Here is a 26725-nt window from a genome sequence, read left to right as displayed (position 1 = left end):
GTATATATACACCTGTTCTGAAAGGCCCCAGAGTCTGCAACACCACTAAGCAAGGGCACCACCAAGCAAGCAGCACCATGGAGACCAAGGAGCTCTCCAAACAGGTCAGGGACAAAGTTGTGGAGAAATACAGATTAGGGTTGGGATATAAAAAAATGTCCGAAACTTTTAATATCCCACGGATCACCATTAAATCCATTATTAAAAAATAGAAAGAATATGGCACCACAACAAACCTGCTAAGAGAGGGCCACCCACAAAAACTCACGGACCAGTAAAGGAGGGCATTAATCAGAGAGGCAACAAAGAGACCAAAGATAACCCTGAAGGAGCTGCAAAGCTCCACAGCGGAGATTGGAGTATCTGTCCATAGGACCACTTTAAGCCATTCACTCCACAGAGCTGGGCTTTACAGAACAGTGTCCAGAAAAAAACATTGCTTAAAGAAAATATAAGCAAACGTTTGGTGTTCGCCAAAAGGCATGTGGGAGACTCCCCAAACATATGGAAGAAGGTCAGATGAGACTAAAATTGAGCTTTTTGGCCATCACGAAAAACATATGGAAACCCAACACCTCTCATCACCCCGAGAACACCATCCCCACAGTGAAGCATGGTGGTGGCAGCATCATGCTGTGGGGATGTTTTCATTGGCAGGGCCTGAGAAACTGGTCAGAATTGAAGGAATGATGGATGACGCTAAATACAGGGAAATTCTTGAGGGAAACCTGTTTCAGTCTTCCAGAGATTTGAGACTGGGATGGAGGTTCACCTTCCAGCAGGAAAATGACCATAAGCATACCGCTAAAGCAACACTCGAGTGGTCTTAGTGGAAACATTTACATTTCTTGGAAAGGCCTAGTCAAAGCCCAGACCTCAAACCAATTGAGAATATGTGGTATGACTTAAAGATTGCTGTACACCAGCAGAACCCATCCAACTTGAAGGAGCTGGAGCAGTTTTGCCTTGAAAAATGGGAAAAAATCCCATTGGCTAGATGTGCCAAGCTTATAGAGACATACCCCAAGAGACTTGCAGCTGTAATAACTGCAAAAGGTGGCTCTACAAAGTACTGACTTTGGACAGGGGGGGGGGGGGGGGGGAGATAGTTATGCATGCTCAAGTTCTGTTTTTTTGTATAATTTCTTGTTTGTCTCATAATAAAAAATACTTTGCATCTTCAAATTGGTGGGTATGTTGTGTAAATCAAATATACAAATCCCCCCCCAAAATCACTTTTAATTACAGGTTGTAAGGCAACAAAATAGGAAAAATGCCAAGGGGGGTGAAAACTTTCGCAAGCCACTGTAAATACAGAACACCCACCCTTACCTACAGTTGAAGTCGGAAGTTTACATACATTTAGGTTGGAGTCATTACAACTCGTTTTTCAACCACTCCACAAATTTCTTGTTAACAAACTATAGTTTTGGCAAGTCAGTTAGGACATCTACTTTGTGCATAACACAAACAATTTTTCCAAAAATTTTTACAGACAGATTATTTCACTTATAATTCACTTTATCACAATTCCAGTAGGTCAGAAGTTTACATTCACTAAGTTGACTGTGCTTTTAAACAGCTTGGAAAATTCCAGAAAATTATGTAATGGCTTTAGAAGCTTCTGGTAGGCTAATGGACATCATTTGAGTCAATTGGATGTGTACCTGTGGATGTATTTCAAGGCCTACCTACAAACTCAGTGCCTCTTTGCTTGACATCATTGGAAAATCAAAAGAAATCAGCCAAGACAAAAAAAGAAAAAATTGTAGAACTCCACAAGTCTGGTTCATCATTGGGAGCAATTTCCAAACACCTGAAGGTACCACGTTCATCTTGTACAAACAATAGTATGCAAATATAAACACCATGGGACCACGCAGCCGTCAAACCGCTCAGGAAGGAGATGTGTTCTGTCTCCTAAAGATGAACATACTTTCATGCGAAAAGTGCAAATCAATCCCAGAACAACAGCAAATGACCTTGTGAAGATGCTGGAAGAAACAGGTACAAAAGTATCTATATCCACAGTAAAACGAGGCCAATATCGTCATAACCTGAAAGGCCGCTCAGCAAGGAAGAAGCCACTGCTCCAAAACCGCCATAAAAATCCAGACTACGGTTTGCAACTTCACATGGGGACAAAGGTCATACTTTTTTGGAGAAATGTCTTCTGGTATGATGAAACAAAAATAGAACTGTTTGGCCATAATGACCATCGTAATGTTTGGAGGAAAAAGGGGGAGACTTGCAAGCCGAAGAACACCAACACTATGAAGCACGGGGGTGGCAGCATCATGTTGTCGGGGTGCTTTGCTGCAGGAGGGACTGGTGCACTTCACAAAATCGATGGCATCATGAAGAGGGACATTATGTGGCTACATTGAAGCAACATCTCAAGACATCAGTCAGGAAGTTAAAGTTTGGTCGCAAATGGGTCTTCCAAATGGACAATGACCCTAAGCATACTTCCAAAGTTGTGGCAAAATGGCTTAAGGACAACAAAGTCAAGGTATTGGAGTGGCCATCACAAAGCCCTGACCTCAATCCCAAAGAAAATTTGTTGGCAGAACTGAAAAAGCGTGTGCGAGCAAGGAGGCCTACAAACCTGACTCTGTTACACCAGCTCTGTCAGGAGGAATGGGCCAAAATTCACCCAACTTATTGTGGGAAGCTTGTGGAAGGCTTCCCAAAACGTTTGACCCAAGTTAAACAATTTAAAGGCAATGCTACCAAATACTAATTGACTGTATGTAAACTTCTGACCCTCTGGGAATGTGATGAAAGAAATAAAAGCTGAAATAAATCATTCTCTCTACTATTATTATTGTATACTTCTGGCCCTTCTTTGGACACTGTTAACAACCCTCCAGACGAGCTTCAATGCCATGCCGTTCTGGAACTCCAATTTGAGCAGCAGCAGCTGAAAAATGAGCTCCTACAAATATTGAAATTTACATGGTTTTTAGAGTGAAGTACATCGGAAAAAAGCAAAAGAAAACTGCAAGACTGAATAGGAGAAAAAACAAGCAACAAACAAAGAAGATAGGCTTTTGAAAAATAACTATTTTTCATAAGATTGTAGTTATCTTAGCTAGCTGAATTGTTTACCAGTTGCTAAGCAGTTGCTAGGGACTCTTTTGGAAGAAGCTAGCTAGCTAACGAAGAACAACAAAGAATATCTAGTTAACAGAAGAAAAGAAAGAGAAAATCAGGACAGAAGAAAAAGGATATCAAAGTGAAACAGTTCTCTAAAGACAGAAGAGACAATAATACAAGAAACAACACTTCTGTAGCTTGTCAACTATGTGTCTGTCTATCCCTGTTCTCTCCTCTCTGCACAGGCCATACAAACGCTTCACACCGTGTGGCCGCTGCCACTCTAACCTGGTGGTCCCAGCGCGCACGACCCACGTGGAGTTCCAGGTCTCCGGCAGCCTCTGGAACTGCCGGTCTGCAGCCAACAAGGCTGAGTTCATCTCAGCCTATGCTACCCTCCAGTCCCTAGACTTCCTGGCGCTGACGGAAACATGGATTACCACAGATAACACTGCTACTCCTACTGCTCTCTCTTCGTCTGCCCACGTGTTCTCACATACCCCTAGAGCATCGAGCCAGCGGGGTGGTGGCACTGGAATCCTCATCTCTCCCAAGTGGACATTCTCTCTTTCTCCCCTGACCCATCTGTCTATCTCCTCATTTGAATTCCATGCTGTCACAGTTACCAGCCCTTTCAAGCTTAACATCCTTATCATTTATCGCCCTCCAGGTTCCCTTGGAGAGTTCATCAATGAGCTTGACGCCTTGATAAGTTCCTTTCCTGAGGATGGCTCACCTCTCACAGTTCTGGGTGACTTTAACCTCCCCACGTCTACCTTTGACTCATTCCTCTCTGCCTCCTTCTTTCCACTCCTCTCCTCTTTTGACCTCACCCTCTCACCTTCCCCCCCTACTCACAAGGCAGGCAATACGCTTGACCTCATCTTTACTAGATGCTGTTCTTCCACTAATCTCATTGCAACTCCCCTCCAAATCTCCGACCACTACCTTGTATCCTTTTCCCTCTTGCTCTCATCCAACACTTCTCACTCTGCCCCTACTCGGATGGTATTGCGCCGTCCCAACCTTTGCTCTCTCTCTCCCGCTACTCTCTCCTCTTCCATCCTATCATCTCTTCCCTCTGCTCAAACCTTCTCCAACCTATCTCCTGATTCTGCCTCCTCAACCCTCCTCTCCTCCCTTTCTGCATCCTTTGATTTTCTCTGTCCCCTATCCTCCAGGCCGGCTCGGTCCTCCCCTCCTGCTCCGTGGCTCGACGACTCACTACGAGCTCACAGAACAGGGCTCCGGGCAGCCGAGCGGAAATGGAGGAAAACTCGCCTCCCTGCAGACCTGGCATCCTTTCACTCCCTCCTCTCTACATTCTCCTCTTCTGTCTCTGCTGCTAAAGCCACTTTCTACCACTCTAAATTCCAAGCATCTGCCTCTAACCCTAGGAAGCTCTTTGCTACCTTCTCCTCCCTCCTGAATCCTCCTCCCCCTCCCCCCCCCCTCCTCCCTCTCTGCGGATGACTTCATCAACCATTTTGAAAAGAAGGTTGACGATATCCGATCCTCGTTTGCTAAGTCAAACGACACCGCTGGTCCTGCTCACACTGCCCTACCCTGTGCTTTGACCTCTTTCTCCCCTCTCTCTCCAGATGAAATCTCGCGTCTTGTGACGGCCGGCCGCCCAACAACCTGCCCACTTGACCCTATCCCCTCCTCTCTTCTCCAGACCATTTCCGGAGACCTTCTCCCCTTCCTCACCTCGCTCATCAACTCATCCTTGACCGCTGGCTACGTCCCTTCCGTCTTCAAGAGAGCGAGAGTTGTACCCCTTCTGAAAAAACCTACACTCGATCCCTCCGATGTCAACAACTACAGACCAGTATCCCTTCTTTCTTTTCTCTCCAAAACTCTTGAACGTGCCGTCCTTGGCCAGCTCTCCTGCTATCTCTCTCAGAATGACCTTCTTGATCCTAATCAGTCAGGTTTCAAGACTGGGCATTCAACTGAGACTGCTCTTCTCTGTGTCACGGAGGCTCTCCGCACTGCTAAAGCTGACTCTCTCTCCTCTGCTCTCATCCTTCTAGACCTATCTGCTGCCTTTGATACTGTGAACCATCAGATCCTCCTCTCCACCCTCTCCGAGTTGGGCATCTCCGGCGCGGCCCACGCTTGGATTACGTCCTACCTGACAGGTCGCTCCTACCAGGTGGCGTGGCGAGAATCTGTCTCCGCACCATGCGCTCTCACCACTGGTGTCCCCCAGGGCTCTGTTCTAGGCCCTCTCCTATTCTCGCTATACACCAAGTCACTTGGCTCTGTCATATCCTCACATGGTCTCTCCTATCATTGCTATGCAGACGACACACAATTAATCTTCTCCTTTCCCCCTTCTGATAACCAGGCGGCGAATCGCATCTCTGCATGTCTGTCAGACATATCAGTGTGGATGACAGATCACCAGCTCAAGCTGAACCTCAGCAAGACGGAGCTGCTCTTCCTCCCGGGGAAGGACTGCCCGTTCCATGATCTCGCCATCACGGTTGACAACTCCCTTGTGTCCTCCTCCCAGAGTGCTAAGAACCTTGGCGTGATCCTGGACAACACCCTGTCGTTCTCCACTAACATCAAGGCGGTGACCCGATCCTGTAGGTTCATGCTCTACAACATTCGCAGAGTACGACCCTGCCTCACACAGGAAGCGGCGCAGGTCCTAATCCAGGCACTTGCCATCTCCCGTCTGGATTACTGCAACTCGCTGTTGGCTGGGCTCCCTGCCTGTGCCATTAAACCCCTACAACTCATCCAGAACGCCGCAGCCCGTCTGGTGTTCAACCTTCCCAAGTTCTCTCATGTCACCCCGCTCCTCCGCTCTCTCCACTGGCTTCCAGTTGAAGCTCGCATTCTCTACAAGACCATGGTGATTGCCTACGGAGCTGTGAAGGGAACGGCACCTCCATACCTTCAGGCTCTGATCAGGCCCTACACCCAAACAAGGGTACTGCGTTCATCCACCTCTGGCCTGCTGGCCCCCCTACCTCTGAGGAAGCACAGTTCCCGCTCAGCCCAGTCAAAACTGTTCGCTGCTCTGGCACCCCAATGGTGGAACGAGCTCCCTCACGACGCCAGGACAGCGGAGTCAATCACCACCTTCCGGAGACACCTGAAACCCCACCTCTTTAAGGAATACCTAGGATAGGATAAAGTAATCCTTCTAACCCCCCCCCCTTAAAAGATTTAGATGCACTATTGTAAAGTGGTTGTTCCACTGGATATCATAAGGTGAATGCACCAATTTGTAAGTCTCTCTGGATAAGAGCGTCTGCTAAATGACTTAAATGTAAATGTAATGTAAATGTAATACAACTCTCCTTCCGTGGCCTCCAACTGCTCTTAAATACAAGTAAAACTAAATGCATGCTCTTCAACCGATCGCTGCCTGCACCTGCCCGCCCATCCAGCATCACTACTCTGGACGGTTCTTACTTAGAATATGTGGACAACTACAAATACCTAGGTGTCTGGTTAGACTGTAAGCTCTCCTTCCAGACTCACATCAAACATCTCCAATCCAAAGTTAAATCTAGAATTGGCTTCCTATTCACAACAAAGCATCCTTCAATCATGCTGCCAAACATACCCTCGTAAAACTGACCATCCTACCGATCCTCAACTTCGGCGATGTAATTTACAAAATAGCCTCCAATACCCTACTCAATAAACTGGATGCAGTCTATCACAGTGCCATCTGTTTTGTCACCAAAGCCCCATATACTACCCGCCACTGCGACCTGTACGCTCTCGTTGGCTGGCCCTCGCTTCATACTCGTCGCCAAAGCCACTGGCTCCAGGTCATCTACAAGACCCTGCTAGGTAAAGTGCCCCCTTATCTCAGCTCATTGGTCACCGTAGCAGCACCAACCTATAGCACGCGCTGCAACAGGTATATCACTCTGGTCACCCCCAAAGCCAATTCCTCCTTTGGCCATCTCTCCTTCCAGTTCTCTACAAAAATCTCAAACTGGAAACACTTTTCCCCATCACTAGCTTTAAATACCAACTGTCAGAGCAGCTCACAGATCACTGCACCTGTACATAGCCCATCTATAATTTAGCCCAAACAACTAACTCTTCCCATACTTTATTTATTTATTTATTTTGCTCCTTTGCACCCCATTATTTCTATTTCTACTTTGCACTTTCTTCCACTACAAATCTACCATTCCAGTGTTTTACTTGCTATATTGTATTTACTTTGCCACCATGGCCTTTTTTGCCTTTACCTCCCTTATCTCACCTCATTTGCTCACATTGTATATAGACTTATTTTACTCCATGTGTAACTCTGTGTTGTTGTATGTGTCGAATTGCTTTGCTTTATCTTGGCCAGGTCGCAATTGTAAATGTGAACGTGTTCTCAACTTGCCTACCTGGTTAAATAAAGGTGAAAAAAAAACTCTGACATTTCACATTCTTAAAATAAAGCGGTGATCCTAACTGCCCTAAAACAGGTAATTTTTACTAGGATTAAATGTCAGAAATTGCAAAAACTGAGTTTAAATGTATTTGGCTAAGGTGTATGTAAACTTCCGACTTCAACTGTATATACAGAACATTACCCTCTTCTTTTTACGACTCCTTATTACATATTGTGTATGTTTTTATAAATGTTTATGGCATTGTTGAGGAGAGCTTGCAATTAAAAAAAAAAAATTGTCCCTAACCCTTTTTTTGGAACGGGGTTTTGAATATATTTGTTTACTTATGAAAGTAAGTGCAAGGGGCGTCCCTACAGTCCATGGTTCGAGCCCAAGCTGTATCACATCTGTCCGTAATTGGGAGTCCCATAGGGCGGCACGTGTAGGCCGGCATTGTAAATAAGAATTTATTCTTAACTGACTTGCCTAGTTAAAAACAGGGTTTCATTAGAGATGTTGTATTTTATCATTTGTTTGTCTATTTGAACACTTCTTCTTTTTTGGGGGGGGGGGCATTATCGTGCAATTGTATATATTTTTTTAATTGTACTTATGTCTTGGCTCATCTTGAATACTTGTTTTTATCATGTTTTATTTAATTAGAGATGTTATGTTTTACCATTTGATTTTTGAACACTTCTATTTTATGGGGGGGGGGGGGGTGTCTGTGACAAAGTAAGGGAAAGGAGGGGCCTGTAACAATGGTGAGGTGTGAGCATCAGGATATCGAAATGGCATGTCTCAGGCTGAACACATTGGCAGTCAGGATCTCTAGTTTCCACCTTAGTCTTGTTAACACCCCATGGTTCCCGTTATCCAACAGTTGGTGGAGAAACCAGCTTTTGAGTGTTCAGAGATAAAACACCTAAGTTCTTACGACTGGCATGGAAGTCGCGAGAGTCTTCAGAGGTGTAAGGATAATTAGGAGTCTGAAACTAGGGTATTTTGGTGCAGTATATTAGTAAGGGCAGATCGAGGAAGTTATTATATATTTTGTATTTTTATCTATTATTTAGAGACCCATTTGGATTAGCGATCATTTTTAGAGTGGCGCTTTATTTTCTCTCAGCATGCATTATGTCACCATTCTGAATGTATAAAGAATCCATATGTTCTTCTGTAATATGAACACAGAAATACTAGATTAGATTTGCGTTGTTCTGGTCTTGGTCTTGACTCGGTCTCGGTCTTGACTCGGTCTCGGCCCCCTCGCCCCCTCCCGGTCTCGGTCTTTCAGCCAATACTGAAAAACAAGTGTGGCATGCTAATGCTAAATGCTAAATGACTTAAATGTAATGTAAATGTAATGCTAATGGTCCAGAGACCCAGACTATGTCTATGGCAAAGACCTAGGCTGCGTCATAAAAATTACATCCTATTCCCATTGGGCTCTGGTAAAAAGTAGTATACTATATAGGGAAAATACTGCTATTTGGGACACACACCTACACTCTGTATGGTGGCATATTTAAATAAGTGGATTGCGGTACCAAAACTGTTAAAACAGATCTTTCTGGAATTTAAATTCTTAATTTGCAACTGGCAGAGCGACAACACCGGTGAATTAAGCAAGGGATGACAGTTTTGAATTCATAATTCATAAAATGAGAATTGTTTTTCCAGAACTGCAAATGCTTAAGTGGATGTGGGAGAATCAGGCATATTGAAATGTAAACAGCCAAAGAGGAAACGCTCAGGCATCCTTAATTAACCACTTGGCAATGCTTGTAATGCGTTGCATCAAACAATGAACATTCCTTTTGTTAGAGCTCAGTGTGCAGTGACTGAACATTATAAGACACACATTGCAAGGTGCTACTGAACTTCAGTCACTGTGGGTGACTACTGAGCTAAGAGATGTCTAAAGGACGTTCCCTTAATCATCAACTCACTGTTTTTGTTGTTGTGGGTATATAGAGGGAGGGCAAAGATAGTAGTTAGGAGGAGTAAAGAGAGAGAGAGAGGGAAAAGAAGCAAAGAGGGGGCCAGACAGCGATAGAGAGAGATTTAAAAGCAGCATTAACATAAATACTCTTGTCTTTGCCTACCTCATTGACAAACACCCAGTGACTGTCCTTGGAAGCCAGGTTGGTTTCAACAGCCTGCAAAGAAAAAGAGAGAGGAAGAGAGAGAAAAAAATAGGTTACCATACTGCAAGTGAACAGCTAAGACCGCGGAGGGAACAGGCAGATTGAGGGCAGAAGACTTGGATGTATTGCCATTGTTTCTATCCAACAGAACCCATGTAAAATCCTCTACAGTCTTGTCATTATCCAATTATACAAGGAACAAACATAACACCCATGTGGCTTGGCAAACCATGGTGTACAGACAGCATTGGGTCCACGCAAGGCTCACAGCTAAAGACCCTCCAAAAACCCATTCACTGGACTGGAGCTCAAATCTGTCAAGAACTGAGCTCAGAATGTTCACAGAGAATGACTTGACTGAAAATAGTGTTGTTAAAATGTCCTTTGTTGTTCTCCCGTTTGTTGTTCTCTTGGTGGTACTGCCTTTCCCACAGTCCACTGTGTTGGCAACCCGTTCCAGCAGAAAGTGTACCTTCCAAACCACAAGCCTTTTGTACACCTTAGAGCTGCAGTTTAGGTAGTGCCAAAATGTTTTAGCACCTAACATGCTAGCCTTTTGAAATACTATAATTGCTCTGTGTAAGCCTACATTTTACATCGCATTGCTTGCTTGGTCCTATGTGTCATCACTGCCTGTTTGGGTCAGGTTACCGTGGACCACAATCCGACAGAGACATCTCTCACACCCACCAGCGGGGGAGAGATCGAGAGGTATGGAGGTGGGGGGGTTTATGACACCTTCAGCCCATTTTACAGTGAGGGAAAAAAGTATTTTATCCCCTGCTGATTTTGTACGTTTGCCCACTGACAAAGAAATGATCAGTCTATAATTTTAATGGTAGGTTTATTTGAACAGTGAGAGACAGAATAACAACAAAAAAATCCAGAAAAAAATGATTTGCATTTTAATGAGGGAAATAAGTATTTGACCCCTCTGCAAATTTGACCCCTCTGACTTAGTACTTGGTGGCAAAACCCTTGTTAGCAATCACAGAGGTCAGACATTTCTTGTAGTTGGCCACCAGGTTTGCACACATCTCAGGAGGGATTTTGTCCCACTCCTCTTTGCAGATCTTCTCCAAGTCATTAAGGTTTCGAGGCTGACGTTTGGCAACTCGAACCTTCAGCTCCCTCCACAGATTTTCTATGGGATTAAGGTCTGGAGACTGGCTAGGCCACTCCAGGACCTTAATGTGCTTCTTCTTGAGCCACTCCTTTGTTACCTTGGCCATGTGTTTTGGGTCCTTGTCATGCTGGAATACCCATCCACGACCCATTTTCAATGCCCTGGCTGAGGGAAGGAGGTTCTCACCCAAGATTTGACGGTACATGGCCCCGTCTATCGTCCCTTTGATGCGGTGAAGTTGTCCTGTCCCCTTAGCAGAAAAACACCCCCAAAGCATAATGTTTCCACCTCCATGTTTGGTCGGGATGGTGTTCTTGGGGTCATAGGCAGCATTCCTCCTCCTCCAAACACGGCGAGTTGAGTTGATGCCAAAGAGCTCCATTTTGGTCTCATCTGACCACAACACTTTCACCCAGTTGTCCTCTGAATCATTCAGATGTTCATTGGCAAACTTCAGACGGGCATGTATATGTGCTTTCTTGAGAAGGGGGACCTTGCGGGCGCTGCAGGATTTCAGTCCTTCACGGCTTGGTGTTTACCAATTGTTTTCTTGGTGACTATGGTCCCAGCTGCCTTGAGAATATTGACAAGATCCTCCCGTGTAGTTCTGGGCTGATTCCTCACCGTTCTCATGATCATTGCAACTCCACGAGGTGAGATCTTGCATGGAGCCCCAGGCCGAGGGAGATTGACAGTTCTTTTGTGTCCATTTGCGAATAATCGCACCAACTGTTGTCACCTTCTCACCAAGCTGCTTGGCGATGGTCTTTTAGCCCATTCCAGCCTTGTGAAGGTCCACAATCTTGTCCCTGACATCCTTGGAGAGCTCTTTGGTCGTGGCCATGGTGGAGAGTTTGGAATCTGATTGATTGATTGCTTCTGTGGACAGGTAACAGGTAACAAGGTGAGATTAGGAGCACTCCCTTTAAGAGTGTGCTCCTAATCTCAGCTCGTTACCTGTATAAAAGACACCTGGGAGCCAGAAATCTTTCTGATTGAGAGGGGGTCAAATACTTATTTCCCCCCTTAAAATGCAAATCAATTTATAACATTTTTGACATGCGTTTTTCTGGATTTTTTTGTTGTTATTCAGTCTCTCACTGTTCAAATAAACATACCATTAAAATTATAGACTGATAATTTCTTTGTCAGTGGGCAAATGTACAAAATCAGCAGGGGATCAAATGCTTTTTTCCCTCACTGTAAATCTTAAGGCAGCAGATAAAATCCCTATGTCCTCTCAGTGTGGAGGAATGGAATGTATGATGGGGCTACGGAGAACCTAGCACAGAACAGTATATTGCAATAAATGGACTTTGGGACAATATGTTTCGTCAGCCAAAATGGTGGTAATGACGATAGATGGAATATGAAAATGAATGTCGTTTTTGTTATGTGATTAAAAGTTGAATGACGATGCTATAACGAAAAGATTGTAACTTGAAGAATTTTCCTAATATGTACCTGATTTTTCCATACTGTACGTTGTGTGGAACATTTCCAGATCAAAGAGAATGTTTTTGTAAAGATTAAATGTGAAGTTAGTTGTCTAAATTGGATCAGAGTAAAATCCAGACCAAGCCTCGTAACTAGTTACGCCCTGAGAACTTGCCATAAAGATGGAAACGTCCCTTTCTGACCCGAGGGTATAAAACATGTGAGTTAACCTGTTTGGGACAGGGGGCAGTATTTTCACGGCCGGATAAAAAACGTACCCGATTTAATCTGGTTACTACTCCTGCCCAGAAACTAGAATATGCATATAATTAGTAGATTTGGATAGAAAACACTCTAAAGTTTCTAAAACCGTTTGAATGGTGTCTGTGAGTATAACAGAACTCATATGGCAGGCCAAAACCTGAGAAGATTCTATACAGGAAGTGCCCTGTCTGACAATTTGTTCTCCTTCTAAGGCATCTCTATCAAAAATACAGCATCTCTGCTGTAATGTGACATTTTCTAAGGCTTCCATTGGCTCTAGGAAGGCGCCAAAAAGTGGAATGAGAGCTCTCCAGTCTCTGGGTGAAAAACAGCAGGGGTTTTTGTGAGTGGTCCTGCTGAGAACAATGACACTGGAGTGCGTGTGTACGAGACGACTCCATGTTTTTCTTTCAGTGTTTGAATGAATACAACGTCGCCCGGTTGGAATATTATTGCTATTTTATGAGAAAAATAGCATAAACATTTATTTTAAACAGCGTTTGACATGCTTTGAAGTACGGTAATGGAATATTTTGACATTTTTTGTCACGAAATGCGCCCGCGCGTCACCCTTCGGATAGTGACCTCAACGCACTAACAAAACGGAGCTATTTGGATATAACTATGGATTATTTCGAACCAAAACAACATTTTTTGTTGAAGTAGAAGTCCTGGGAGTGCATTCTGACGAAGAACAGCAAAGGTAATCCAATTTTTCTTATAGTAAATCTGAGTTTGGTGAGGGCCAAACTTGGTGGGTGTCAAATTAGCTAGCCATGATGGCCGGGCTATGTACTCAGAATATTGCAAAATGTGCTTTCACCGAAAAGCTATTTTAAAATCTGACACCGCGATTGCATAAAGGAGTTCTGTATCTATAATTCTTAAAATAATGATTATGTTTTTTGTGAACGTTTATCTTGAGTAATTTAGTAAATTCACCGGAAGTTTGCGGTGGGTATGCTAGTTCTGAACATCACATGTTAATGTAAAAAGCTGGTTTTTGATATAAATATGAACTTGATTGAACAAAACATGCATGTATTGTATAACATAATGTCCTAGGAGTGTCATCTGATGAAGATCATCAAAGGTTAGTGCTGCATTTAGCTGTGGTTTTGGTTTTTGTGACATATATGCTTGCTTTGAAAATGGCTGTGTGATTATTTTTGGGAGGGTACTCTCCTGACATAATCTAATGTTTTGCTTTCGCTGTAAAGCCTTTTTGAAATCGGACAATGTGGTTAGATAAAGGAGAGTCTTGTCTTTAAAATGGTGTAAAATAGTCATATATTTGAGAAATTTAAGTTATAGCATTTTTGAGGTATTTGTATTTCGTGCCACGCTATACCATTGGATAATGGTGAGGCGTTCCGCTAGCGGAACGTCTGTCCCTAACATTAAGAATTTACATTCAGACTAGGTGGACACCCGCTGCAGCCAAGGTCCTAGTTAGTTGCAACCCCAAAACGCAAAACGAGGTTGAAGAAGACAAAGGAACCATTTAACAATCTATGCTACGGATGAGTAGCTGTGTCTTAGAGGGTGAATTCAAGCAGGACCACCCGGTTACCACTCTCCAATGAATTAAAAGATTTTAGAAAGGCAGGGCAGGATGGATATAGGTCTATAACAGTTTGGGTCTAAGGTGTCTCCCCTTTGAAGAGGGGGATGACCGCGGCAGCTTTCCAATCTTTGGGGATCTCAGACGTTACGAAAGGGCTATTAGTAGGGGTTGCAACAATTTCGGGCGGATAATTTTAGAAAGAGAGGGTCCAGATTGTCTAGCCCTGCTGATTTGTAAGGATCCAGATTTTGAGAGGGTGTACAGAGGGTGTACATCCGTCCTGATGCAGAGAACGTGTACTGCCAACACATTCCACCTGCGGCGCATTTGAGTTGGTCCGGGGCTGACTGGACCACCTAGGCAGTTAAGCACGCCCAGCTAGACACTGCCCATATGTTGGCCCTACTCCAAAAGTTCACAGTCACCCAGTCAGAACTAGCAGAGCCCAGGTCAGAAAAACGATTAATCGGGGCGCTACTCTTAATAGGTGCAGGCGTAGGGTCACCATTTGCCCTAGGTATCACTGCCATCAACGCAGTCAGTCTAGCCACAGTTAAGAGAAATGTTAGGGAGATTACTGAAGAGATCCCACTTATCCAGCAACAGATGAAAGCACAGGCACTCAGGTTGCAACATGTGGGAAAGTCTTTCCAAACACTATTCTGGTGGTAAACACACATGCTACTCTCCTGAACAAAACCCTCCTGTCTGTAGGAAAGCTAGTAGAGGTCATGATCCATGACTATGCCCATGTCCAATTGGTTCGATTGTTATTGGAGGATTTTCTCCATGAAGGTAGCTCTTTTATGGACCACGTGGCCATGAATAGAATCCTCTCATATCTAGTGCCCCCTCTCAATGGTGCACGACATATTGACCTCAGCTACTACAACCACGATAAGGCCATTAAAGTCACATTTGGCCTACAGTCTGGGGCCGGCAATCCCAATAAACATTGATGTTGATCGTAATGAAGTGGGATTTTTACTGACGCTGCCGGTTGTTGAACTGGAGAATAACTATAGATTGAAAATGGTTCTAAATGTAGGATTTTGGCACGACAGTACCCACGTAAAAATTGCTACACACCCAGTCGTAGCTTATCAGGAAAACAATCCAGATTTATACCTCACCCCTAACCTGTTAATGTGTACTCTAACCAAAGACATACTCTACCTCTGTCCTAGCAAACCATTCATCAGGGATAACACTGAGTGTCTTTGTGGTCTTAAGCCTATCACCAGCGAAGAACGCTGTAAAGCCAAACTAACAGCAAGGGATGGGGCCACCACCACACAAGTGGAGGTTGTAGAGAATCAATGGTTGGTTGACACACAGTTCGCGTCCGTGACTATGACTTACGAACACTATGACTCAACTACCCAATTGAACCTCCCCAACCAGACTGTTTTTGTTAAGCTACCAGAGGGGGTGATTATCTACATAGACGACCTCGCTCTATGCCAACTCCCGACGACAGGATAGACACAGAGTTTGAAATGCATGACGCTTTTGCTAAGCATTCCCTTGAGTTACCACAAGCCATTCAAAACCAAATCCAGTATGGGGACCAATGACAGTTGATCTTAGCGTACTGGATGAAGCACTTTTAGTTGAACCGACAGATTACAAGCCAAAAGAGTGGTCTGTCACCCGCTCCTGGACGGTGGCGGACAGTATCCTGACTGTTACCATGATCCTTGGTCTTATTTCCCTTGGTTTGTGCACCTACAACGTACACAGGCACACACGTGCAATGGAAGACCTAATGAGGTCTTATACTAGGATCACCAGTGGGACGGAAACTATCCCGATTTTTGAAAAGTTGGCAATAGATCCTGAAACCCCATCAGGGGTCCATCCACATCATCCCCAGCCTCCTCTGCCGAATTCACTAGGTCAGCCCTGTAATGCCCCCAATGTAAGCTTTGTCATTCAGGGTGCCGTTTTTCCAAGTGCCTTAACTACCCACCTTCAAGTAGGATTGCCCTAGATATGACATTAGAGACAATGCCATGATAGAGTCATTTAGCCAAGACCGTGGACGTATAGAACATAGTCCAAATTAGATGATTGAGGTGTGGTAGGTATATTTTGTATATCTTTTGTTAGTTTTTTAATACATTTTTGTTCCATTTCCTTTGACATTTAGGAAGTGATAGAGCCATAGACATGTTACGGATACAGGTATCCTGTATGTATCCTGTGTGTTTTGTATCTCTCTCCTTCTCCCCTCACAGGTGACAATCATCACTCCCCAATCAGTCATCAATCAGTCCCCAAACAGAAGACACCTGCTCCGCTTCCCTCACCCAATCACAGCCCCTTTCCCTTGGTTTAAAAACCCCAGTCAGTTGCTCTCTCTCTAGCTGCTTCTTCTTACTCTCTGTGTTCAATCTCTCTCTCTCTCTAGCTGCTTCTTCTTACTCTCTGTGTTCAATCTCTCTCTCTCTCTCTCTCTCTCCTCTCTCTCTCTAGCTGCTTCTTCTTACTCTCTGTGTTCAATCTCTCTCTCTCTAGCTGCTTCTTCTTACTCTCTGTGTTCAATCTCTCTCTCTCTCTCTCTGTGTTCAATCTCTCTCTCTAGCTGCTTCTTCTTACTCTCTCTCTCTGTGTGTTCAATCTCTCTCTCTAGCTGCTTCTCTCTCTCTCTCTCTCTCTCTCTCTCTCTCTCTCTCTCTCTCTCTCTCTGTGTGTTCAATCTCTCTCTCTAGCTGCTTCTCTCTCTCACTCACTCACTCACTCAACTACATGTCACATTTGTCCAGGTTATCCTGTGAGTTTTGTTGTTTGACTGTTTGTTTGGTGGGAAAAGGGGGTACCAAGACAAGTCGCCCATGGGCATACATTACCCGTAGGAATACTTTGTCTAAGTACCCTAGTTAGAACTGGGCGGACCACCCACTGTATTTTTGGTTAGTTAGCTAGCTGTTCTTGAAGTAGGCTAGTCTAGTTTAGGGGTGTTTTGGATTATTGTTTCTTTGTTTGGGTCCCTTTTCTCACACCCCTTTACCGTGTGTTTAAAATAAACCCTGAGTGTTTGACGGTAGATTTCAGTTGTCTGTGGTTTTTGTTCTCACTGTTACTTGTCACTATTATAATTTGCATGATTTATGTTACGGGTCTCGTATCCATCCCCCCCTAGACTGCTGGGCCAAAGGGATTCGTAACAGACAAGTTCCACATACAACCACCAGTTAGTGCCACAACGCCACTCATTTGGGGAAGAAATGTAATGATGTATTGCATTATTGTTATCTGTTTTTAACGTCTGACCAATTTACTGCCTAGATCCACTAGCCGGGACAACCGGACGACGGGCAGGAATGCACAGTCACTGCCGGACTTCCCATGTCCATTCTGGTGGTGATCTGCAGCTTGCAGAAATCCTACCAGGGTAAACCTGGAAGGTTTACGATGATTCACAAACCAGGACATCCGATGATCATTCTTATGGTGGGTTGCAACATGCAGAATCCTTCCAAGTTGAACCCACCAGAGGGGGACTGTCATGACTGGCCTGTTCGTGTCAGGTTACCGTGGACCACAATCCTACAGAGCAGTGGTTCTGAAACCTGGTCCTGGGGACCAAAAGGGGTGCACATTTTTATTTTTGCTCGAGCACTACCAACCTGATTCAAAGCCTCATGATGAGTCGATCATTTGAATCAGCAGTGTAGTGCTAGGGCAAAAACAAAAATGTGCAGCCCTTTGGGTCCCAAGGACCAGGATTGAGAACCCATGATAGAGACATCAATCACACCCTCCAGCAGGATTGAGATTGAGAGGTATGGAGGTGGGGGGGGGTTTATGACACCTCCAGCCCATTGTAAATCTTAAAGCAGCAGATAAAATCCCTTTGTCCTCTCAGTGTGGAGGAATGGAATGTATGATGGGGCTACGGAGAACCTACCACAGAACAGTATATTGCAATAAATGGACTTTGGGACAATATGTTTCATCAGCCAAAATGGTGTTAATGACGATAGATGGAATATGAAAATGAATGTCGTTTTTGTTATGTGATTAAAAGTTGAATGACGATGCTATAACGAAAACATTGTAACTTGAAGAATTTTCCTAATATGTACCTGATGTTTGCATACTGTACGTTGTGTGGAAAATTTCCAGATCAAAGAGAATGTTTTTGTAAAGATGAAATGTGAAGTTAGTTGTCTAAATTGGATCAGAGTAAAATCCAGACCAAGCCTTGTAACTAGTTACGCCCAGAGAACTTGCCATAAAGACGGAAACGCCCCTTTCTGACCCGAGGGTATAAAACATGTGTTAAGAATTTACATTCAGACTAGGTGACCACGCGCTGCAGCCAATGTCCTAGTTAGTGTCACGACTTCTGCCGAAGTCGACTCCTCTCCTTGTTCGGGCGGCGGTCGATGTCACCGGCTTTCTAGCCATCGCCGCTCCATTTTTTTTCATTGATCCATTTGTTTAGTCTTGTTCCCTGCACACCTGGTTTTCATTCCCCAATCACACTGCATGTATTTATTCCTCCTATTCCTCCTTTTGTTAAACATAAATTATTGTGACTGTTTTTTGCGCGTTTTTGCACTTTTGCCTATGGGCTGGAGGTTTTGACGCAGTTGCGTTCGTCTGTTGGTTTCTCCTGCCTCAATAAAGTGTGCGCCTGTTCATAACTCTCTGCTCTCCTGCACCTGACTTCACTACCAGTACACACACACCTGACAGTTAGTCGCAACCCCAAAATGCAACACGAGGTTGAAGAAGACAAAGGAACCGTTTAACAATCTATGCTACGGATGAGTAGCTGTGTCTAAGAGGGTGAATTCAAGCAGGACCACCTGGTTACCACTCTCCAAGGAATCATGTTTACAATGCTTTCATTCCTGAGTATGGTCAGTTACACGGCTGACTGTACTCAGAAGACCCCCTTTCAGAACAAGGACGAGAAAACGGACCATTAACCTGTTGGGTCTAGGGGGCAGCATTTGCACGTCTGGATAAAAATTTTTTACCCAATTTAATCTGGTTACTAATCCTACCCAGTAACTAGAATATGCATATACTTATTATATGTGGATAGAAAACACTCTAAAGTTTCTAAAACTGTTTGAATGGTGTCTGTGAGTATAACAGAACTCATTTGGCAGGCAAAACCCTGAGACATTTTCTGACAGGAAGTGGATACCTGATGTGTTGTATTGACTTTAAACCTATCCCATTGAAAAACACAGGGGCTTAGGAATATTTTGGCACTTCCTATTGCTTCCACTAGATGTCACCAGCCTTTACAAAGTGTTTTGAGTCTTCTGGAGGGAGATCTGACCGAACAAGAGCCATGGAACGATGATGTCCCATTAGACACCTGGCGCGCGAGTTCATGTTGGGTACCCTCGTTCCAATACGTTATAAAAGAGTATGCATTCGTCCACCTTGAATATTATTCATGTTCTGGTTAAAAAAGGCCCTAATGATTTATGCTATACAACGTTTGACATGTTTGAACGAACGGAAATATATTTTTTCCCCTCGTTCATGACGAGAAGTCCGGCTGGTTTACATCATGTGCTAACGAGACGGAGATTTTTGGACATAAATGATGAGCTTTTTTGAACAAAACTACATTCGTTATGGACCTGTGATACCTGGAAGTGACATCTGATGAAGAGAATCAAAGGTAATGGATTATTTACATAGTATTTTCGATTTTAGATCTCCCCAACATGACGTCTAGTCTGTATCGCAACGCGTATTTTTCTGGGCGCAGTGCTCAGATTATTGCAAAGTGTGATTTCCCAGTAAGGTTATTTTTAAATCTGGCAAGTTGATTGCGTTCAAGAGATGTAAATCTATAATTCTTTAAATGACAATATAATATTTTACCAATGTTTTCTAATTTTAATTATTTAATTTGTGATGCTGACTTGACTGCCGGTTATTGGAGGGAAACGATTTCCTCAACATCAATGCCATAGTAAAACGCTGTTTTTGGATATAAATATGAACTTGATAGAACTAAAAATGCATGCATTGTCTAACATAATGTCCTAGGAGTGTCATCTGATGGAGATTGTAAAAGGTTAGTGCATCATTTTAGCTGGTTTTATGGTTTTGGTGACCCTGTCTTTGACTTGACAAAACATTACACACAACTCTTGTAAATGTACTGTCCTAACATACTCTAAATTTATGCTTTCGCCGTAAAACCTTTTTGAAATCGTAAAACGTGGTTAGATTAAGGAGATGTTTATCTTTCAAATGGTGTAAAATAGTTGTATTTTTGAAAAATTTGAATTTTGACATTTATTTGGATTCAAATTTGCCGCTCTTGAAATGCACCTGCTGTTGATGGAGTGCACCACGGGTGGCACGCTAGCGTCCCACCTAGCCCCAAGAGGTTAAGAGAAAGGACACTGACATCGTGTGGACAATCAGAGTTACACCCGGTAACCAAAGAAGTCCATCATCAGAGGAGAAGGCGAACCCGGTCCACGAAGAGACACCCCATCGGAGACCTTCGACAAGTAATTACATTCTATTCTGACCCATAAGAGCGGCAGTTCGAGGCAAGGTGTTAGGGCTAAACTAAGAATAGTTTACAAATGTATCCAAGTGTCCTTTTCTCTCGGGCACTCTCTCTTTCTATCTCTTTTTAAATCCCCATTTTGTGTAACACGTGTCATATTGTGTTGGTCTGCTAGGGACCTGTTTCATTGTACTAAGTTCTAATCAATAGCCTAGACTGTGTGTTTGTGTATGTGTACCTTATATTATCATTTTAGCTTATTAGTAAATAAATAATCAGCTATATTGGTGTGGTACGGACTCATTTAGTGGGACTCAAGTTTGTGCAGATTCCCGGAATATGCGACGTTCAGGATGAGACTGTAGAGGAAATGAATGAATTAGCGACTGTTGTAAAATCGATAATCTGATATTCTTTGAGTTCATTTGGGAAATGGAAACTCAATAAAAACAAACTTTCCCATGGTGCCCCAGGTTACTGAGTTAATGATTACCTGATTCATTTAATCAAGAAATTATAAACAGTTAATCATTCGATGAACAGCAGTTGTCACATTAATCAATACAACGTCACGACATATGCCATATGTGGTAATCACAACAGAGACTTTCTTGTAGTACAATCAAAATTGTTATTTAAAATGCCATTTGCAGAAAGAAAGGCCTGCACATGGTTTAACCCTTACCCTCCCATACTGTATTCATACTCACATATAAAACATTCTGGTTGTACAGTGTCCATATTAGAAAAGCTTAGCATATTGCGTCATAGAGAACAAAGAAGATACATGTGCAGCATCTGCCAGCTGAGGTGCCCTATACAAAAGCTATGGATCACTCCGTGTGATCCTCCTGTCCTCAGGTTGGTTAGGCCTGCCAGATGTTCTCAAATGGCTCCTCATTTGCCTCCCTTACCATAAGATGGCTGTTACATATGTAAACACTTCCGTGGGTTCATGTTAACCATAAATATGTAGTGTCCTTTCATAGAATGTCACGATGTAGGCTACACTGCATGAATAATTATTTTGACTGCTCTAATATGGCTAGTTTGTTATAATCACATAGAGGTGGGATATGGCTAGTAGTCAATTAGTTAACATGGGTTTGTATGCAATTATGAATCAATCATTGGTTGTACTGTCAAATGAGGGAACTTTGATTCATATCCTATGTATTAAACCACAACATTGAACCAGACAGAGGTCAGTGGATCCAGACCTCATACAGTAGACCTCACTGAGATGCCCAAGTCCTTGCTAATCAAATCTCAATCATCGTTCGACCTTTATGCATTTGATTACCTGCTCAGGTACCTGTCTAAACAGTATCGGATCTCATTCTCAATGGATCCAATTACTTACACACAAGACAGACCTCCATATAGGTCTATTATAGTGAATCAGTAGGTTTTATTCACAGTGTGACATTTCAGAGGAAAGCAAAAGGTGGAAAGCATGATGTACATAAGAGGTGTATCAGGGATAATTGAGAGCATGTCACAGCCTCTAGATGTCCCCTGAACAGCCCAACCAGGTCCTGCCACCATTTATTTAGTCCTATGAGTCATCAAACTTTCCTCACCCTATAGCCTATAGTCTAGCTGCATATAATGCTGCATATAATCGCACATGTCCCCAAAAGCAGATTATATTTACGTGTGGCCCGTCCCCTCTGTCCATTGTGTGATTTTATTTGAGGTGGTTTGTTGGGACGTGAGGTGGTTTGCGGGTACATGAGGAGTAATCTTTGAGGCTGCACTGCCCATCAGAGGTGCTGCTGATGACTCTAGGACTGCTTGGTCAGTTTGGTCCCTGACTGTGCCACTGAGTCATAACATTGACGGGAGAAGAGAATGGACACTCCTGCATTGTTGGGGATTATGGTGAGTGAAGTTAACATGAATGTGAAATAAAAAATTGGTGTACAGTTAAATTCATTTGCAAGGAAATCCCTGTGAAAATGCTCATGTCATTCAAATGTCATTCAAATGCAGAGCACAATGGATATCTAGAAACACCTCATAAAGAGGCATTCAAGTCAAAACCTTCCCCTCTCTGTCCAATCCAGGTCTGTGTCCCAAATGACACCCTCTCAACTATATAGTGCAGTATGTAGGGAAAAGGGTGCCATTTGGAATGCACCCCTGAAATCTCCAGCATGGGGTTCTTGATCGTGGCACTGGGCAAAGTGAGTGTTGGCATGGCTGGTCACCACTTGGACAGCAGCAGCAGCTGATGGGTGGTGATGTTGAGTGTGGTTCAGGAGGCCTCCAGGGAGGTTGGCAGAGTGGATTGGACCTGGTAGATCTGACCGCCTATAACGAGGCAGGGACTGAAGGGAGACCACTGAGGGGGTACCTGGGTGGAGGCACTGGAGAGAAACTGCTCTTAATACAGTGAAAAGGTTCTGATCTAGAATTCCACAGAGATTATGTGTGTTATTCTATGGGTCAGGTCAGGCTACTCTGTTCAGTTCAACCAGTCATTTCTCTACACAAATGAAACATGCATGGATAGACTATTTAAAGCAATATTGTGCACTTAACGTCGCTGCTATCTGCAACATGACACAATCAATGTTATCAATTCGGTAATAAAACAAAGAAACATGTTGAACACATTCTAAAATCCACTTTTCGTTCACATTCTATTTGTCTCTTTTTTCAAGCTAAAGAAATTAATACATGCACGATTTTCTGGCCTCAAACTAAAACACACAAGTCTACCTAAGTGAGAATATATATATTTATAATAATGGTATCATTATTAGGTCAGTGGGGCTATCAAGACAGCATGCAAATGTTCCTTATGCAAACAGTGTGTGCGTGGGTGGTGGAAGTTGAAAGCTGGGGGGGGAATCCCATCAGGGAATCTGCATTTCTAGAAATCTGTGAAAGTATGTTTGAACTCTGCTTCCAATCAATGTGTCTTGGCAACCGCCTCACCAGGAATATAGAACAGCCTTACTCCATTTCACAAAGAGACACATCCTGATTTGTATATAAATTACAAAAAGTAATTAAGACACTGCTTTGAAGAGGATGTATTTCAGGGAGAATTTGGTTGCTTAACATATAGGCTACAGGTGAAGAACTCACACCAATTTACTGAAAAACTAGCATTCTTTGATGTTTCAGATGTGGGATCTTAATTTATCCCTTTTGTTGCAGGAGGAAAATAATTCAGGAGCAGGAGGATTTTAAAATCGGAAATAAATATTTAGAATCGCCACAGGTGGCAGCTGGAAGCGCTGTTTGTGTACAATGCACACCGTACCTACATTGTACCTAATGTAGGTTACGTGCATGCTACAGCGCGTCTCGAGTGAATTCTTATGTGGATTATATTAAATTGACATACAGTAGTGTGAAAAAGTTTTAAGCAGGTGTGAAAAAATGCTGTAAGGTAAGATCGTTTTCAAAAATAGACAAGTTAATAGATTATATTTATCAATTAACTAAATGCAGTGAGTGAACAGAAGAAAAATCGAAATCAAATCCATATTTGGCTTTGCCTTCAAAACAGCATCAATTCTTGTAGGTACACTTGCACAAAATCCCATTGTAGGCATATAGTCAGGTGTATGATTAAACAATTATATCAAACAGGTGCTAATGATCATCAATTCAATATGTAGGTTGAAACACAATCATTAACTGAAACAGAAACAGCTGTGTAGGAGGAATAAAACTTGGTGAGGAACTGCCAAACTCAGCTAACAAGGTGAGGTTGCTGAAGACAGTTTCCTGTCAAAAGTCATACACCCTGGCAAGACTGAGCACAGCAACAAGACACAAGGTAGTTATACTGCATCAGCAAGGTCTCTCCCAGGCAGAAATGTCAAGGCAGGCAGGGGTTTCCAGATGTGCTGTCCAAGCTGTTTTGAAGAAGCACAAAGAAACGGGCAACGTTGACGACCGTAGATGCAGTGGTCGGCCAAGGAAACTTACTGCAGCAGATGAAAGACACAACATGCTTACTTCCCTTCGCAATCGGAAGATGTCCAGCAGTGCCATCTGCTCAGAATTGGCAGAAAACAGTGGGACCCTGGTACAACCATCTCCTGCCTGGAGAAGTCTAGTCAGAAGTGGCCTTCATGGAAGACTTGCGGCCAAAAAGCCATACCTCCGACGTGAAAACAAGGCCAAGTGACTCAACTATGTACGAAAACACAGGAACTGGGGTGCAGAAAAATGGCAGCAGGTGCTCTGGACTGATGAGTTAAAATTAGAAATATTTAGCTGTAGCAGAAGGCAGTTTGTTCGCCGAAGGGCTGTAGAGCGGTACACAAATGAGTGTCTGCAGGCAACAGTGAAGCATGGTGGAGGTTCCTTGCAAGTTCGGGGCTGCATTTCTGCAAATGGAGTTAGGGATTTGGTCAGAATGAATGATCTCCTCAATGCTGAGAAGTACAGGCAGATACTTATCCATTATGCAATACCATCAGGGAGGCATCTGATTGGCCCCAGATTTATTCGGCAGCATGACAACGACCCCAAACATACAGAGAAAGTCATTAAGAACTATGTTCAGCGTAAAGACGGAGTCCTGAAAGTGATGGTATGGCCCCCACAGAGCCCTGATCTCAACATCACCAAGTCTGTCCGGGATTACATGAAGAGAGAGAAGCACCTGAGGCTGCTACATCCACAGAAGAACTGTGGTTGGTTCTCCAAGATGTTTGGGCCAACCTTCCTGCTGAGTACCTTCAAAAACTGTGTGCAAGTGTACCTAGCAGAATTGATGCTGTTTTGAAGGCAAAGGGTGGTCACACCAAATATTGATTTTATGTAGATTTTTCTTCTGTTCACTCACTTTGCATTTTGTTAATTGATAAATCTAAACTATTAACATGTCTATTTTTGAAAGCATTTTTACTTTACAGCATTTTTTCACACCTGCCTAAAACATTTGCACAGTACTGTATTTGTAGGTGTAGAAATAATTATTTTGGTTGCCTCAATGCCGTGTGTTCTTGCGGTTAAAGCCACTGAACCCAAAAGACATTTGCCAGAGTCAGCCCACTGCTCTTTGACCCATGGATGAACATCTATTTTCTACATATTCATTCTCCGTGGTTACAGGGTTAAAACAGAAACAACTCAAAGGTTAACAGTTTAGGCATTCATTCTGAGTGGTTAAGGCTATGGATTGGGTAAGGCTTAAAACAAAATTATTAAAACAATGTGCGTATGTATCATCAGTATTCATAGTATTCTTAGTGCTTGCTAGAGCATTGTGATCTGCCGTAACGCAGCGGTCTAAGCAGCGTGTTCCGGCTCCAAGCCTCATGAGTGCTGGGCGATATAGTGACCAGCCTGAGCCACAAGTTAATTGCATTCATTCAAATGTTTTCAATTAGTAAAAATGAATAGTCTGATAATGTACACGTCAAAGAAAAGTGTCTCAGCTCAACAAAATCGTCTTTGGATAGCCTGAAATGAATAAACAGCTTTACGAAATAAAAAATTGAAGCCACACAATACAAGCTTTCAGTCCACACCAGAGACGATAACTACACTGAATAAAAATATAAATGCACCATGCAAAAATGTCAAACATTTTACTGAGGTAAATTACATATAAGGAAATCAGTCAATTTAAATAAATTCATTAGGCTGTAATGTCCAGATTTCACATGACTGGGAATACAAATATGCATCTGTTGGTCCCAAATAACTTTAAAAAAGGTAGAGGAGTGGATCAGAAAACCAGTCAGTATCTGGTTTGGCCACCATTTGCCTCATGCAGCAAGACACATCTCCTTCGCATAGAGCTGATCAGGCTGTTAAATGTGGCCTGTGCAATGTTGTCCCACTCCTCTTCAGTGGCTGTGAGTAGTTACTGGATATTGGCGGGAACTGGAACACGCTGTCGTACAAGTCAATCGAGAGCATCCCAAACATGCTCAATGGGTGACATGTCTGGTGAGTATGCAGGCCATGGAAGAACTGGGCCATTTTCAGCTACCAGGAATTGTGTACAGATCCTTGCGACATGGGGCCGTGCAAGATTATGCTGAAACATGAGCTGATGGCAGAGGATGAATGGCACGACAACGGCCAACAGGACCTTGTCACAGTATTTCTATGCAATCGATGAAACGCAATTGAGTTTGTTGTCTGTAACTTATGCCTACCGCCCATCATGGGGTACTCTGTTCACAACATTGACATCAGCAAACCGCTCGTCCACACAACGCAATACAC

General features: G+C 43.3%; 1 protein-coding gene across 2 annotated transcripts in view; it reads right to left on the bottom strand.

Annotated features, from left to right (window-relative positions):
* Window positions 1-26725, bottom strand: part of LOC106589364 (glutamate receptor ionotropic, delta-1) — a 455232-nt gene that overhangs the window by 92841 nt on the left and 335666 nt on the right. For both annotated transcript variants that reach the window (XM_014179240.3, XM_014179241.3), the window contains exon 5: window positions 9575-9628. In XM_014179240.3, the coding sequence (XP_014034715.1) occupies window positions 9575-9628 (54 nt within the window). The remainder of the gene's footprint in view (window positions 1-9574; window positions 9629-26725) is intronic.

The sequence above is a fragment of the Salmo salar genome, chromosome 28 (assembly GCF_965601325.2).
Source record: "Salmo salar chromosome 28, fSalSal1, whole genome shotgun sequence".
NCBI lineage: Eukaryota > Metazoa > Chordata > Actinopteri > Salmoniformes > Salmonidae > Salmo > Salmo salar.
This window is presented reverse-complemented; position numbering and strand designations above follow the sequence as displayed.